At 36.8% G+C, this 17,972-nt stretch overlaps 2 protein-coding genes across 2 annotated transcripts; one reads left to right on the plus strand and one right to left on the minus strand.

Moving 5' to 3' along the window:
• The first annotated feature begins 605 nt into the window (after positions 1–605).
• Positions 606–11,275, plus strand: etfdh (electron transfer flavoprotein dehydrogenase). The gene is made up of 13 exons (XM_077247703.1): positions 606–798; positions 1,535–1,681; positions 3,576–3,805; positions 4,059–4,140; positions 4,333–4,451; positions 5,225–5,302; positions 5,629–5,775; positions 7,051–7,191; positions 8,219–8,362; positions 8,442–8,610; positions 8,714–8,896; positions 9,249–9,470; positions 9,630–11,275. The coding sequence occupies exons 1-13, from the start codon at positions 768–770 to the stop codon at positions 9,791–9,793; spliced, it is 1,857 nt and encodes a 618-aa protein (XP_077103818.1). The 5' UTR covers positions 606–767; the 3' UTR covers positions 9,794–11,275.
• Positions 9,794–16,758, minus strand: ppid (peptidylprolyl isomerase D). Its single transcript, XM_077247711.1, has 10 exons — positions 16,569–16,758; positions 15,664–15,804; positions 15,306–15,412; positions 13,957–14,145; positions 13,474–13,596; positions 13,140–13,246; positions 12,706–12,850; positions 11,679–11,765; positions 10,797–10,839; positions 9,794–10,693 (listed from the first exon to the last, which is right to left on the minus strand). The coding sequence occupies exons 1-10, from the start codon at positions 16,651–16,653 to the stop codon at positions 10,605–10,607; spliced, it is 1,116 nt and encodes a 371-aa protein (XP_077103826.1). The 5' UTR covers positions 16,654–16,758; the 3' UTR covers positions 9,794–10,604.
• Positions 16,759–17,972: the final 1,214 nt, after the last annotated feature.

Raw genomic sequence — 17,972 nt, forward strand, 5'->3', positions numbered from 1 at the left:
GAATAAGCGGAAATAAGGTGGATTTCACAGTGAATAAAGTGGAAACAAAACTCCACTGACTGCCAACTTGATGATTATGAGTGATTCTTAAATAAAACCTGTTAAGAACATTACATGTGATACACAATCAAATGAAAGAAAGTGCGATTTTTTTTTCTTTCCCATTGAAACGCATATCTGCAAGGAGGACGATGATGACATGATTTTAAATTTATTTATTTTTTACTTATGATGTGCACGGATAAATCATTTATAATAAATATATATTTTTTAAATAAACACTACAATATTCAATAGAAACAAGGTAAGGTTCATTTTCATTAAAGTATTTGGTCACAATGCAAAAAACAAAAACAAATCTGTAATGGTCCCCAAAATAGGGGAACCTATTTTTTTATTTTTTTTTTTATTTTTTTTATTATTTGTTCCACTCTTTCTGATATCAGATTGTAGAGCGCCTCCTGCGGTCGAAATTAAATATTTGCTTGAAAGCTAAACAGAAATACAGTAATTTCACGCTATCCTGAACACGTTGTAACTCTTATCCATATGAGCTCTTGATCAGCAGTCATTCCCGTTTTTTTTTCCGGCGCGTTTTTTCTGACGTCATTCTGACCTGCGCAAGAGACGCGCTGCTCAACTTACGTTTGTTATGACACCTATTTTGTAACAGCGTAAACAGGGTTGATATTTGTTTGTCCACATTTAGCCTGGAAAAGCACGGGAAGCACTTGTCCAGAGCCACAGCTGCACTTTCAGCTGCGTAAATGTTTCCAGCCTGTAGATATTCCCTCCAAGGTAACGTTATTGTTACACTTACCCTAACAGTTACCATGTAGCCTGAACGCTAGCTGAGCTTTGTAAACCTTTTGATTCTGTAAACCCGAAAACATGTTTACTGTCTTGTTAAGTTGTTATTCCCCATGCATGAACGGGGCATGACATGTTTCGTGTTTTAAACTATAGGTTTATTCGTCTAGCTAGCTAAAACAACCCTGTTCGGTACACAGGGAAAGTAGGGCAAAGGTCACTCGAATATTGGTCAGATATGTGTCCTTGTGTTTGAAGTGAACCGTTTGATATCGCGGTCCTGCATTAAACATATGCATGAAACAGAATTTTGTGAGCAAAAAAAATACAGCTTACAAATCTGTCTGCTTCTTTTAGATGAGTAAGTTACCTTAGTTGGCCTGTTACTTAAGAGTGGATTTTGTAACAGCTTATCCTGTTATACAAAGTTTATCCATTTATTTTGAATGGGCAATATACAGTATACACAGTGTGTTTGTAAAACTATACCATGGTGTAATTCAATATGTAAAGTCACCATGAAATCAAAATTGAATTTTTTTTATGGAATATTGCAGTATTTATTATAAATGATTTATCCGTGCACATTTTCACATGCCCTTGTAATCTTTAGTGAAAATAACTAACTCCCTCTCTCAGCGACATGTCTTCTCCTCTGATGACGTGTTTATTGGCGTGAGGGCAGAACAATATGTCACAGAACAACCTGTTTTTTTCTTTGCAGCACGGAGGTGTATACATGCACTAAAGGCGGTTCAAGCGGAGCATGTCGCGCCTCATTTGTACTCCTTACGGTGTTCCTCCTCATCTGTGCCACGAATTACCACTCATTACACTGTCTACCCCAGAGATAAGGACCCACGATGGGAAGGTCAGTTCTGTGATATGTTATCTCATCAATGTATGACCCCCTTTAGAGGTGAGAGTGAACACAGAGGCTGGAGAAGTTTTGAATTATTTTTGGATGGATCATAAAGAAATTCAGAATGCATTTTATGTACTTGTCGGAAAAACCTTGGAATTTATGAGAGAATTAAAACATTGGTCACTGTATATTAGGTGACCTTAACTACTATGTGCTAATATTAAATACCTAAAAGACTATGAATTTAAATTCCCACATTTACTGCTGAGTTTGAGGTATGTTTAGGGTAAGGATTAGGGGTAGATTTATTTAGGGTAGAATTAGGCTCAGGGGTAAGGGTTTGGGTTACGGTTAGGGCTAAAGTTTACAATGTAAGTACACATATTAATTAAATGAAAGTATTTTAAATGTAATTACAATGCACCAACATAATGTACTTAATATGTATATTGTATCAAATGGTAAGTGCATATTAGTTAACCCCACCTAATGTAAAGTGTTACCAAAACGTTTTTAGGCCTTCACACCGTATTCACACCAATTCACACCGTACCGACAGACGGCAACAGACACTTTGTCTGGTTATGTCGGATCAGTGTGTTACCCCCTGTCAGAGTCTGTTGCCGTCTTGTCGGAGCTGGGTTTCGCCGATTAAACATGCTGATTTGGGAATTGAATGTTGGAGTAGTGACGTGCTGTGATCTGGTGACTCTCTGTGTTGTCTGTGTCTGTCGTGTCGGTGCAGTGTGAATTGTCCTTAAAAGACAGAAATAAATGGCATAAAAAGATTTTCATTATATAGTTATAGATAGTTATTGGTATTTGTGAGTCATTGTGTAAAGTAAAATTGCCCACAAGCCGGCATTATATCAGTTAAAGGACAATTCCGGCCAAAAATGAACCTAGGGGTAAATAACACATGGGTACCAAGTCGACCGTTCTCTTGGATTCGTTTTCATGATAATTGAATGTACCCAGTTTTATCGTTAGTTTTAGTTTTACCACAGATTACCTTATAATGCTAGTATATAGGGCATAGAATAAGTAATAATAAAAATCGCTAGTTAATACAACTAACAAAGCTCAAAATAGCCCCACACTAACACACGATAGCGTAATTAGGGTCTCTACCGCCAAACTGAAGCATTTAGAACTTTGTAAGTGTACAGACAGTTTAATAAGGAGATACTTTATAAAGACAGTACACTTCACGTATACAAGCAGGATCCATCTTTGAAAAACAGTCTCGACCAGTCGAACCACGAACGCCGTGCTACGTGAGCTGAACTGTGACTATCGACCAGCACGTAGCACGGCGTTTGTGGTTCGACTGGTCGAGACTGTTTTCGGCCGGAATTGTCCTTTAAGTGCCAAACTTAAGACATTTCTAAACTATAATATTTTAATACAATTACTTTGTACTTAACACAGTGTCTACACCAGATGCAAGAGGTGCAACAAAAACAAACAGAGCCCATCATAATCCATTATAATCAGTGATGCTGTCTACACTGGATGCGGCGCCCCGTTCTATTTCTGATTTACTTCAAGCACCTGTGCTACCTCTGATACAAAAGACAAATTTGCAATAGTCGCTTTGTTCGTGTCCGGTGTGAACAGCTTCTAGCTGTTGTGGCACGACGGTGAGGTGTTGCGGTGAGGCCGGTGTAGATACGGTGTAATAATAAGCTTTTGACAGTAAAGAATCTTTACTAGAATTCGTGACTTAATGCATACACACTGATAAAATAAAGTTTTTTGCCTTGGAAGTCAGTATGAGAGTAATAATATTGAGTATATAGTAAATAATAAACAATTCTCTATGTGAGTTTTGTATTAAAAAGAGGCTCAGATGATTGTGATTGACACTGTGATTGTCTGTTTGTTTTCATATTTACAGGGGTGGAAATGGAACGGTTTGCTGATGAAGCAGACGTTGTCATTGTTGGTGGTGGTCCAGCAGGCCTGTCAGCAGCCATTCGGCTGAAGCAGCTGGCCAATCAGCATGAGAAAGAGCTGCGGGTTTGTGTAGTGGAGAAGGCATCTCAGCTTGGAGCGCACACGTTGTCTGGAGCCTGTCTAGAGGTCACTTCACTCAATGAGCTTATTCCAGACTGGAAGGAGAGAGGGGTAAAAACAAACACATACATACTGTCCCAATTGGGATCTGTTAACTTAACACAAAGAATTGTAAATGCTATATTGCTTTTTTAAATGAAAAATAAACAAGTTTTAAAATTACTTTCTTAAAATATGGAAAATATGTTGGCATTCTGGTTTACTATGATGTATTATGTGTTTTTATATGCATTTTCTGATTCTCTTGACACAAAAAATAATGTCCATGAAGGCCAAGACACTGATTTTGATTCATGTCTAACAGGCGCCACTGAACACTCCAGTTACAGAAGACAAATTTTCCATTTTGACAGAAAAATACCGCATTCCTGTTCCAATATTACCAGGTAGGAGATTGCCATTCTTGCATCTGGCCCAATTTAGAGAGTTATACAACTTCACTCAATGAGACTTTCAAAATGTCAAAACTAATATATAAATGTTCTTCATGTGTCACAGTCTCCTAAATGGTAAACTATTAGAGCTTTTAGTAGTGGTTCAGTCATATGGATGCAATTAAATGCAATTTGTGAATGCAGGACTTCCAATGAATAACCATGGAAACTACTTAGTTCGTCTGGGGCATTTTGTACGCTGGCTTGGGGAGCAGGCAGAGGAGCTGGGAGTGGAGCTGTATCCAGGCTATGCGGCATCTGAGGTCAGAATGCCTTCCTTATCTGAATGCTAATTTGTATTGTGAGTTATGTGCTTTACTTTTTAAAGATCTGGATTGGTAATTGAAATTTTGTAGGTTTAAACCCCACAAGATGATCCATTCACTATAATCACTAGCCCTGGAATACGTTACTTAACTTCAGTACTGTTGTTCCTGTATTAAGCAGGTTTTCCATGGTCATGGAAAACTTGGAATTATCAGGAAATTTTAAAATGGTGGTTTACAAATGTCATGGAAAAGTCTGTGACGTACATTTGTGTAGTTATTCTCAGATTGTCTTGAAATACACTCTGTGACTGCAGTCTCTCATAAATATAGGACGTTTATTAGTTAAAAGCAGAGGTAACACTTAACAGGGGTTCTGTAAGTTGCTGTAGATAAAAGTAATGATTTAAAACAATGTTTTCGCTGCTGCACAATAAAAAAGATGAAAAAAAGATAGTCACTGTGGGACAGAAAGTCTCTGAGATATTTGCAGTTATGAGATATGAAGTCAAATTGTGAGAGATTAAAATTCTCATTGAGAGATCAAAAGTTGCATTGTAAGACAAAGTTATGATAGTCACATTATGCCATATAAAGTTGCATCTGTGAGTTATAGTCACTATTATAATTAATAAAATCAGAATTACCTTTTTATCCATTTTACCCGGAGGTGGGAACGTTTATAGAAAACGCTAAACAAGTGAATTGATTTCTTATTGTAACATCCTGTTGACTTCTGTAAACTCTTGTAAATTTATCTTTTACACCAGGTGCTGTTTCATGAGGATGGAAGTGTGAAAGGAATTGCAACCAATGATGTTGGCATTTCTAAAGATGGGTCTCCAAAGGTTTGTCATCATCCCCATAAGGTTATATATATATCAATATACCTTCCAGAAGAATATGCAATGGAAGATGGATGAAACTGTTTCTTTTTTTCCTAAATACACATTTCAAACAAACCTTTTTGATTTATGTGATTTATATTCATAAGAAAAATGCTATAAAAGTCTTCTGAATGTCCACGTCAAGGGTAAATTACTTTCTGAACCACAGCGGAAGATGCAGTGTAAGAAAAAATAAAAGGGTAATTCTGGTTAAAGTGATTCTGATGTGCAAGTAGCATATTCGTGTGCTATTACCACCCCATTTTACGCTCTGTTGAACTCTCCAGGATGTGTTTGAGAGAGGCATGGAGCTCCACGCTAAGGTCACTCTGTTTGGGGAAGGCTGCCACGGGCACCTGGCCAAGCAACTCTACAAGCAGTTCAATCTCAGGGAGAACTGTGAGCCGCAGACATACGCTATTGGACTCAAAGAGGTACAAGAACTTGCTTGCTTGGGTGATGCTTTAAACTTGCATACGGTACATAATGTCCCCTTTCACTGACAATTGTAGTGATATCAGCTAGTTAATATTTGCACAAGGGGTCATTGCTTTCATTTGAAAGCTTGATCTCATAAGTCTCATCAGCATGTAGTGTTAATATTATTAATATTTTGTATAGATATATAATACAGGGTTACGTTATAGGGATGCACTGATGTATTGACCAATAATCAGTATTGGTTAATAAAAGCAATTATTTTTACAATTGGCCATCGTACGATTGATTAAAAACAGCCGATGATCCTGTCAATCAAAAAGGGGTGGAAAAACACCTTAGACTACAACTTTGGCTCTATTTGACCCTATTTGCTAGGTCTGTGGTTTCTCACTACACCAAACTTTATTTGTAGCGTCCCTCCGATTCAATGATCACAAAGAGCTTTGTGCTTTATTTCTGATTAAAGTCTCAGCTTTCAAATTCTTTCAATTTCAAAAAATAAATGGCGTTTCGGTCTTAAATGCGACTGGACAGATCTCAGTGAGCGCAACTTATAGCACAAAAAAAGCATGAATGAACATCAGAAGGTATGTTGAAAGATTTAGTACAACTTACAGAAATGTATCATGTCTTATGTAATCGCTCAATCAGTTTTTAACCGCAGAAAGATGTATGTCAATAAAACAGCTTGTGAACAATGTCACTTAAAGTTGCATTTAATTAAAGAAAGCTATCCAATGTTCACAGTTTGTTAGTTAGCTATAAAAACACTATAGAGGAGCATATGTACTGTTAATTATATGTATTATTGAATAAATTTTTCATGGAGACAATTGTTAATTAAAACTAACTTATGTGCAACTGAGTTGTATACAATATTTCAGTTTTTATTTGAATGTAATGTTTAAGTCTGAAAATAAATAGCAGTTGAATATAAAAGTTTGGGCTTTGTTGTTAATTTGAACCTCTAGTATTATAGTAATGTACCAACTGAGATAGTTATCTGTGTAGTTTACAGCATTAGTTGGGAGTGTTTTTTTCTTTCTTTAAGAAAATCAAACTATCGATATCGTCAGATATAATTTTGAGTAATCGGCTCTCGCTATTGGCCTATAAACTTAGTACTGGTGCATCTCTATTATGTTATTATATTTAAATTGTTAATATGAAATAATATCATCAATATAATAATAGTAATAAATACATTTTGGTTAATATATTATACACATTAAATACATAATTAAAATCAACACCACTGCTTTTTCTAGCTTTGGGTTATCGATGAGAAGAAGTGGCACCCAGGACGGACGGAGCACACGGTTGGCTGGCCTCTGAACAGGAACACATATGGAGGCTCCTTCCTGTACCACCTCAATGAGGGAGAACCACTGGTGGCCCTGGGCTTTGTTGTAAGTCATCTTGTTCTTGAACCTTATGGGTCAAACCCTGATTGAAGTATTTCAATGGACTTGCAAGTGTCCTCTTTGAAGCCTTAATCTGAAAACTAAATGTTCTGGATTGATGTCTTTGTCAGAATGCATTGATCTGTAGATATATTATTGACCTCATTCATCATGTTCTTTCATGAGCTAAAATGATGCGCAAGAGTGTGAAAGGCTTTGAAGTTTGAAATTGTTCCTGGTTATGAGGACATTTCCTCATCCTGCTGATAATATAGCATATCAAAATGACTTTATTTTTTTCAATCGCTTTTTAAAGAGGCATTTCATGGAATGCTTGTGATTCATAGAAACTAGTCTCAATTCCAGAAGTCTTGAGGAGTTCTGCAGTGATGACGGATACTCAGGATAGTACTAGTCTGATTGGTCACAGTTGTCTGGAGATACAGTTCAGCGTTTGATTGACAGAACTGTCAAATCTCATGATTGCTCTGAATTATTTTCCCTTAAGTATATTTCGCTTGCTGAGCTGTTAGTAGTACTAGAGCAGTTTTGAGATATAACGTGTTGAAGATACACTACCGTTCAGAAGTCTGTGATTAGTAGTTTATATTTATTTTTATTAATAATTGTATTAATCAAGGATGCATTCAATTGATCACCACTGGCAAAAAGATATTCATAATTTTGCATATTTCAATTTCAAACTGCTGTACTGTAAGTTTCCATAAGCTTGATAATAAAAGGAAATGTTTTAAATTAAAATATTTTAATTGATTTAAATTGTAATAAAATTGTACTATTTTTACTGTATTTACTATCAAATAAATTCAGCTAGTGAGCATAAGACTTTCAAAAACAGTGGTGTGTATGTTAGTCGATATTTAATTGTGCATTCTCACTTCAGTTTTTAATATTGCTGTAACCTCAAAGCCCGTTGTCCAGCTGCAACTGTAACCGAGGTGTGCGGAGTTTTTGAAGGGTCAGTGCAGTTATTCTGCTATGGTAAACTGCAAATGTTTGTTTGTCTCCTCAGGTAGGTTTGGACTACACTAATCCCTACCTGAGCCCGTTCAGGGAATTCCAGCGTTGGAAACATCACCCCTGGATAATGTCTACCCTGGAGGGTGGCAACAGGATAGCATATGGAGCCAGAGCCCTTAATGAAGGAGGTTTCCAGGCATGTCGGCGACTTGAAATTCTCAATATAAATTCTTCTTCTTTTGTTTAACTTCTCACATCCATGATCTCCCCTCCAGTCGATTCCTAAACTGACCTTCCCAGGCGGCATGCTGATAGGGTGCAGTCCGGGCTTCATGAACGTCCCCAAGATCAAAGGCACACACACGGCCATGAAGAGTGGCATGTTGGCAGCCGAGACAGCCTTCAGGAAAATCACAGATGAGAATCTGCAGTCGGAAACAGCAGGTAGCCAACCCAGACATCGTTTCAAATTAGCTGAGGTGTAACTCAGAATATTAAAGGTGTTCTAGAACTAGAGTATTTTTGTGTGTACATTTTTCTCTGCTAGGTCTCTATATTCCTGAATATGAAGAAGCTCTTAAAAAGTCCTGGATCTGGAAGGAGTTGTATTCTGTGAGGAACATCAGACCGTCTTTCCATAATTACTTTGGACTCTACGGAGGGATGGTATACACCGGAATCTTCTACTGGATTTTTAGAGGAAAAGAACCATGGACTCTGAAGCATAATGGTAAGAACTGAGAAGCTGGTTGTAAACTGGTTGCTTGTTGATAACAAAAGCTTTTCCTTCAGATCACTGTATCAAAGACAACATTGCAAATAGATGCAAATCCAGTATTCTGAGCTATAAGGTCATTGAACAAAAGATTACGGTAAAAAAATAAATTTCGAAAAGTTTAATTATGAACTAATTATTTTGCTAATCATTGAATGGAATTATGGATATGAATGTGTTTGCATTATTAATGTAAACTATGTAAATGTGAATGTATTTGTTTAAGTTAACTGATTGTATATATTTGTGCACAAAGTGGGGAAAAGTGCATTTTATTTCTAATGGTCAACTAATGATTGTCCTGTAGGTCTGGATTGTGCACAGCTGAAGCCGGCGAAGAACTGTACACCCATTGAGTACCCAAAGCCTGATGGGAAGATCAGCTTTGATCTGTTGTCATCTGTAGCTTTGAGTGGGACTAATCATGAGCATGACCAGCCAGCCCATCTGACGCTCAAAGACGACAGTGTTCCTGTGGCCCAAAATCTTGCGATTTACGACGGTCCTGAGCAAAGGTTCTGTCCGGCTGGTATGTAACTGTTTCTAGAACACTTAGCAATGGAAACTAAATGATAACCTCCTTTTTTGACTTTTGGTTGCACACAATAATACAATATCAACATGCTCCACAAGTTGATGGAAACATCTGGTGAACAAGCTGCCACATTTTATCCCTCCTGTTTCACAGGTGTGTACGAGTATGTTCCTCTTGAGACGGGCGATGGCATGAGATTACAGATTAACGCACAGAACTGTGTCCACTGCAAGACCTGTGATATAAAAGACCCAAGCCAGAACATCAACTGGGTTGTGCCTGAGGGCAGTGGGGGACCAGCATACAATGGCATGTGATTTCAGCATTACATATTTTTATTATTATCATCTGGGGAACATTGCACAGGTTCATAATCAGTGCTTGTAAAGACTCGAGTCCTTCTGATGTGCCTAAGGGAAAGAATGTCCTAATATCTTGTGATATGAGCTTGAAGTGTAATTACATAAAGTGGCTTTGCGTATTTTAGGTTTTATCAAATTGTATGAATTGAAAGAATTTTACATATAACATCTTTCTAAGGAATGTGTCATAAACGTCAAAGGATCGTGTTAGATTGACAACCAGTGGACGTTTTAGCTCACCATGATGCGGTTAACTGTAAATTGACAGTTTTGTATATATTGTCAAAGTTGGAAAACTAACTGGTAGTAATAAATTTGTCACAATCTGTTGATTTGTTTTCTATAACTACAAACACAAAAATCTTAAACGAATCTTTGAACATATTAATTGTTTTAATCCACACAACTAACATGGCTAATTCCTATTTCACAAATAAACAAATGTTTCTGTTTTAGTCAGTGATCTATAGAATGAATGAACAGCAGTTAAGACAAATGAACCCAGGAAGTTTTCTTTTTGCAAAGTCACTCTTTAGGGTCAGCAATCTTGGTCGGCTCACTAAAAATGCACTGAAACATTGTTTCTTAACTCATCTCACACACGGTACAGATCATATGAAGCTCTTTCCAAACCTTTTATTTTTTTTACCTTAAATTAGAGACTTCAATGCTTTTTTTTACCCATCTATACACTTACTAAGACAAGTGCAACGTAAGTGAACATATGCAGGTAGGACTGTGTGGAGTGAGGTCACTGCAGTTTCCTTTACGCAAACATTTTGGCATAAATCTTCTTTTCTTTCTCCTTCTCTTCTTTCACTTGCTGCTTCACTTTCAGCATTTCATTTCCAATTGCTAGAATTGGGAAAAGGAAAATGTTAAAAAAAGAAAACTATTCACACATCATAATCGAAGTTATTTTTAAAAACTAAATTTGACAAATAGATTTGTAAAGAACCTTTGTCATCTGGTGCAATTTCCTGTGCTTTCTTCAGATCGATCTGCGTTTAAAAAGACAAAAGATAAGTGCTTTGAAAGTCTTTACCCAGAAACAAATTGTCATGTAAATGAGAGCAATTTTCAAATATTGAAAGACTGATTATACAGTACTTATTAAAACGTTCTGACATTTGACCTCGGGTCTTTGTGCTGAGTTGAGTAATTGGAGTGATTCTGTCTAACAGAATGTTATATTAGTATCATTGTGCTACTATTATAGTTTTTACTAATAGTTTGAAATGGTTTTTATTTCTAAGGTTGTTTGTAATGCCTGTAGTTATTAATCATTTTTGTTTTAGTCATCATTTTAGTACATCAAGTTTAACTGAATTAAAATGAGAAATGTTTCCTTGGTAATTAGCTGAATTAGTCTTTCCTATTGAATTTTCTGATTAACAAGTCCTGTTTACTAGTTCTAAATAAAACTGTCAAAGATAACTAATAATGCATAATTTTTTGAAGCCTGAAAGCTCCAATCTATTTTCCACCTGCATGGATAGAAAGAAATACCACATCCTTCATAATTTCTTCTTTTATGTTCCATGGAAGAAAGTCATACATGGTTTGGAACGACATGAGGGTGAGTAAGTGATGCCAGAATTTCATTGTTTTCTTTAAGGTTATTTGGATAGTGGTTCTCAAACTATATATCAGAGAAGTCAAATAAAATAACTCTAATTGACCAAAAGCACCAAGATCCATAAACCAAAGAGCACTAGAACTGTAAGAAACTATTTCCCCAGATTTGCGATCTATTCATTTTTTTGCTTGCCACCCTAAAAAGTTTGAGAACCACCGATTTAGAGTGAAATGTGTATTTCACTCAGTGTAATGTTTGTACCATGGCCTTGTTGAATTCTTTAAGCCCCTGCCAGGCCTGAGCTCTCCTGAACAACGCTTTAGTGTTTGACTGGTTCAGCTCCAGAGCCTGAGGAAAAGAAATATTACCATGTTATAATAAAACATCACGATCACAACACAAACCAGTAGAATAGAGTCTTCTCACACTTTGCAGGTTTGGTTTGATTAAAACAAATGCTGGGTGTGATCCCTCTTTTATTTCAGTTCATTTGAAGTGTAAATAGAATTGTGAACGCAGTTTTCCAACCCTTTTCAATGGGACTTGGCCCGCTTCCAAACCAACTCTGGTGCGGTCCGACTGAAATAGGAACGCAACACGTACCAAAGACATCTAAATGAACCAAAAACAGGATGTAATGTCACAAGATGTGACCCTTAAAAGGACCTGGTTCTTCTTGTCATAGGATCTACACTGCCCACTACAGTTCAGAACAGGTGCCATAACCGTGGTCTCCTTGCAGCATATCTTTGGTGTGTGACTCCTTTACACATTTTATAAGTTCTCAGCTAGTAAATATACCACCATATGCTTTTACACATACAACAAGCGCATTTAACCCAGAACACAGCATTATTTTAAATGTTCGGTCTTTAAAATATACATCTAAAAGCTGTTCAATTAACTTGTAACCTTATTTTTCTACCTTTTATTCTGTATCTTTAGATTCTGTGTTAAAACAGTGTTAACGCTAAGCGAACCAGGACAAAATGTGTTTTTCTTTTCAGGTCCAGACCTAAAGAACTGAACTACAAGTGTGAACACACCCTTACAGGCCCTTTCGAGAAATTAGTCAACTTATTCCATTTCAACTGTTCCCTAAATAGAGAGACAGCGCATCTGGTGATCTAAAAATGTCAGCGACCATGACAGGGTTATTTCTAGTATGGTGAATGGCTGAGATGTGTTGTTATAAAAAATCTCGAGGTCCTTTGCTTCTTATATCCTCTAAACCCAATGCAACTGGACACCGTTCAGACGGCTCAAATGTCAGAAGATCCCATGTTACCTCATCACAGCTCTCGAGTGCTTCTTGCCAGAGTTTGAGTTTGAGTTTGCAGGCGGCCGTGTTGAGAATGCAGCTCAGGGCCGTGGGCTCCAGCTTCTTTTGGGCACTGTCATCGTCTAAGATGTTGCCACAAAACTCTAGATACCTGTGGACCAAAGTAACCTTTAGTGACACTGTTGGTTTACAATGATGCATGCATACAGACATGTCACATTCACAAATGTTATAAGCAACGTTTACATAAGATTAAACAGTGAGAGATCTTACATATCAAGCAGGTACTTACAGGAATGTCATCATGACATGAGAGTAAATTTGAGAAAAGAAAACTCCGCTATAACAGCATTTTTTAAAAGGTTTGACGCATTGAAATCAAGTCTAGAAAGCTGGATGTAATGAAATAATGGAGCTTAATGGCAGACTCGAGTGTTTACCTGAGAGCTTTTGAATATTTCAATATGGCTGACTGCCAGTTTTGAGCCTTGAAGAAATTATTCCCGATGTTTTTCACATCCTCTGCCACAGAAAAGACTTTGTTTGTCTAGAAAGAGAACAGATTAAGTTGATTGATTGATTGATTTGACAAATGTATTTTTTTAGCATGTGAAATTTCAGCTTTTATACTGGGTAATACAAGATATATATATATAGTGTGTGTGATACTTTGAGTTGCAAATCGCAAAGGGCCATGCCTACAAACACAATATTAACTTGTCATTTAAAGTTTATAAGTTTGTATATGCATATTTTGAAATATAATATATATACATCTTTAAAGTCCACGTCCGAGTCCTCAGGGAAGTCTGGGTATGCATCTCCTGAGCCGTCGTTAGGTGCGATGCCCCAGTCATCTCCCGCTTTATGTTCTCCACATTCAGCAATGACGCAGGGCTGAGAGAGAAACCGCACAATCAATCTAAATATTCATATTCAATTGCTCACTGGAAAAAGGAAAATGCATTTTCGGTTTCCTTCCTTACTGGAGAGAGAAATGGTCACACACAATGTCAACTCCTTTCAAAAAGCTAATTTATCACACTAGCTAGTTCACCTGTGCAGAACAGGTGACGGACTAAATTTCAAGACAATTAAATCTTGATAATGGTGACTAAATGCCTGTAAAAGATCTCAGACACACCTGTCCTTCAGGACCAGTAAAGATCTCGGTCACGTCATATTTCTAAGCATGGTAGCAGATGTCACAATGCGTTTAAAGAGTAAAAAATGTTTGCATGCATTTAACATGGTCACCTTCACAGGATTGTCTTCCTTTGTTTCCAGCCCCTCCAGCTTCTTCACCACCCCCATTCCTTTCACCACCTGGCCAAAGACAACATGTTTGTCGTCCAGATGCGGCGTGGGAACCGTGGTTATAAAGAACTGTGAGCCGTTGGTGTTGGGGCCGGCGTTGGCCATGCTGAGCAGCCCCTCTCGGTCATGCTGGGGGGAGAGACAACCATATTAATGAAGCACCACTTAATTTAAGAGAAACACAAGGTGTGTCTACTGCATGTCTCATTTATTCCTCAGAGCAGACACCAGGAAATTAGCGGATGCCTCAGGGAGATGAATCAAGTGCTGTGTTTGGTATATTTAATCTCAGAGCAATTACGCAGACTGATGGATTTGGTTAATTAAGCGAAAGGTCCACTAAAAATAAAAATTCTGTCACTGAATATGTGCATCGAACAAGGTTCGATGTTCATTAGAGATGGGTTGGTGGTGGGACTAGAATCCTATATCATGATTTCCACTGTGAACATTCTGCTAAACTACTTCTGTGTTACAGCATATGAACAGCATGAGGGTGAGTAAACGAAAATACTTTTTATTCTTTGTAGCAAAGGTCAGCCGGAACCAGGCCCACTTCTCATAACAGCTGATGTACTCGTTATATCATAAGAAGAATGGCAGGTACACTAATATTAGTCTCTGTTTATCTGGAGGTTTACCGTACTCAGCCTGATCCGGTCCGTATCCAGATCAGATGAAGGACCTGCGCCTAGACACGACCACAACACAGCCTTGTCAGCAGAGACCGTGTCAACTAGACTATCCCCTGCGAAGGCCTCAGACACGAAACAGTTCGTTTTTTTTATGACAAAAGTTTCCTCTGTACAGATGAAAACTTTATCAAAACGATCAAAATGACACGCGCATCTGCGGAAACGACTTAAAACGCTGTATTATGCATCCCAGACAAGTAATTGGCAATGTCACTTTGTAAAGAAAGACTACGCGCCCACACACAAACGCATTCAAACGCGCATGCCTACAGAATAAACAGTAAACACATATGTGCATGCCATTTTCAAAAACTTGCACTTTGAAACCTACTTCGAAGTTTTCATTCTTTAAAAGTTTGCATTAAAAGTTCTGTTTTCAGTTGAAATTTCTGTCTAATTTGTAGTTATCGATTTTTACAACGGAAATGAATCAATTAAAAACGTACTTAAGCTAGACAATGACTTTCTTCTAGAGCTGCTGTACAAAAACTTTGTAACAATAATTTCCGATTATCACTGTAAAGCTGCTTTGAAACTATCTGTATTGTAAAAAGAATTATATAAAGCTGACTTGACAAAGCAGCTCGGTGGTACCTTGTAGTGAAAGTTTTCATCCTCAAACTTGTCCCCGTAGATGCTCTCTCCTCCAGTTCCATTCAGATTAGAAAAATCTCCACCCTGGACCATAAACTTTTTGATGACTGAAGGGTACAATAAGAAATACAAAGTTGAATAATTGTTTTATAGAGGGTCAATTTTCAGGTTATCCTTTTAAATGATCATACTTAATATATAAATGTGACTAATAAGACTATTTTGCAAGAATGACATGAGCAATTTACAAAAAAAAAAGCTTATTCACAATAGTAATTTTCATGACTTTCACAGGCCTAACCCTGCACATTAGATCATTATACTAGTCTCCATGGAAACGGGAGGTCAGGACACTCACTGCGGTGGAATGGACAGCCCTTGAAGTGCAGTGGTTTTCCGGTGCTTTTACCGATCCCTTTCTCACCGGTACAAAGAGCACGGAAATTCTCTGCCGTTTTAGGGACCACATCTGCAAAGACCTCAAACACTATACGGCCAACTGCAAACAGAAACAAAAACATCAGGAATGATCTTTAGTCATCAGGTGATATGTGGCTACATATTATGACCACTATTATTTATTTTTTAAGCATTTTATCTGATTATATTGAATTTGCTTTACAGATATCAATAAACCTCAAAATCTACAGTTTACCTTCCCAAAGAGTTACTCACTACAACTGAAGAGTAGAAATGAGAAGTGCTGTCATCTTTTCTTCTTATTTAGTTATATATATATATATATATATATATATATATATATATATATATATATATATAATATATATATAAATATATATTATTTTTTTATTTATTTATTTAATACTACTACTGATAAAAATAGTAATTTTGCAAAACATTTTGGTTTGAGAAAGAGGGAAAATTAATCTTCATATGTTAAAAAGAAAATCATCCATATCTACACTCAATTGTGATATCATAATACACAATTAGAATCTTTAAAAGTGCGGCTTTAATATCGTATCCCATATATTACGATATATGAGGAAGAGGACATAAATGTACTGCACAACAGCAATGACTCGTGTATATAATAGAGAAAACACTCACTAACATAGTTCAATGGCAACGGGAAAATTCATGCTGCTTTTCTAAATAGTAGTGTCCCTGGTTGAGTTCAGTGCATTTATTTCTTAATTCCCTTTCTTTCTTTCTTCTAAGCAGCAGTTAAGAGGCATGTGGCAGCAGACAGAGGCATGGAGTCATTCAGCTTCTTTCTAAAGAAAAACAAAAGATTCTGACCTCTTTCACCATCGATATCTACGTCAAAGAATACCAGAGGGTTGTCTGCGTTTCCAGGCTTGGCATCAGGAGTTGGGTTTGACATGTTCTTGGATTTTTATAGGGAAAAGGATCCAACTCTGACTGGACGGTGTAACTGGAATATTCTGTGAAAAGGAAGCACTGGTGAGCTTGTAACTGAAGCATAAATGAGCGTGTAGCGCCCTCTGCTGCTCCGGAGTCTACGCGCAGAGGCGCTGTTGCTACTGCTTTATTTGAATGAGCCTACTGCCTACTCTACAACTACCGTAATGATTCTTGACACATGAAACAAAACGCATAGGCCTCCTATCCAACAACTTTACATGCCATTAGTTTTTAAAATAGCAAAAGTTTGCTTTGAATTTAATCAAGAGATGATTACTAGGAAGTTCTTAAAGGGGTTCACAAGATGTAAAATAGGCCTACATCTCTGACATCCCCAGGTTGTGTTCAAAATGTCACTTTTTAAGGGTGAGCAAAACGCACCGTTTTATGTAAATTTGAGGGTTCATCAGGAATGTCATGTAATACTCACCAGCCGTTTGTTTTAGTCCTTAAAAAGTGGTTTCTGTAAAAGTAATATCTCCCTTTACCTTTGAACTTTGAGCGTTGTAACTTTGCAGATGTTGTTTATGCTCAAACAGCAACATCACACACTAACTAAAGTTAGAAAAGTGAAATCAACCACCCCTTTGATACAACTGTAACATTGATAGTCACTTTTTAATAAAAATTACCTTTATAATATGCCATAACAGAAGGATGAAAGTTTATTTGTTTCAAATAAACTTTTTATATAGGGGTTTATAGTCACAATCAGAAATTTATGAAAACATTTTCAAAATCAGGCAAACGAGTCAACCTTTTTTAAAGTCATCTTTCCATATTTCATCTGTGTCTTACTTCGGCAACATCACAGTATCTGGTGCATTTTATAGTTTTATAAACAAGCACAAATGCTTTATATCATTAGTTAAACTAAATGAAAATGTGAACTGATGTCTTGGCATAGGCTACCTGAAAAAATAAGTTCATTTTTAAATACGTTTATAAGTTAACTTTATTTCAGTTCATGTTTAATTTAAGTGACATGGTTTTTGTTTTAGTTAACTAATAACCCTAGCAAATTTTAAAAAAACATAACAAAATTGCTTCTGAGAACCCCCCCCCCCCCCTTATGCAAAGGCCTAGTCTCATAACAAATTAATCAATTTATGCCACAATATATATATATATATCTTCTTTTTTTTTTTTTTTTTTTTTACAAAATAGTAACCAAATATGGAACCTTAAGTCTCAGACCTTTCCGACGATGTGTTTTTTTTTAAGATTAGAAAAAAATGTTTGATTATAATAAAATTAGTAATATGAAGACAAGCCCAT

The sequence above is a fragment of the Siphateles boraxobius genome, unplaced genomic scaffold (genome assembly GCF_051911475.1).
Source record: "Siphateles boraxobius isolate OS27281-9 unplaced genomic scaffold, OSU_SipBor_1 3, whole genome shotgun sequence".
Taxonomy (NCBI): Eukaryota; Metazoa; Chordata; class Actinopteri; order Cypriniformes; family Leuciscidae; genus Siphateles; species Siphateles boraxobius.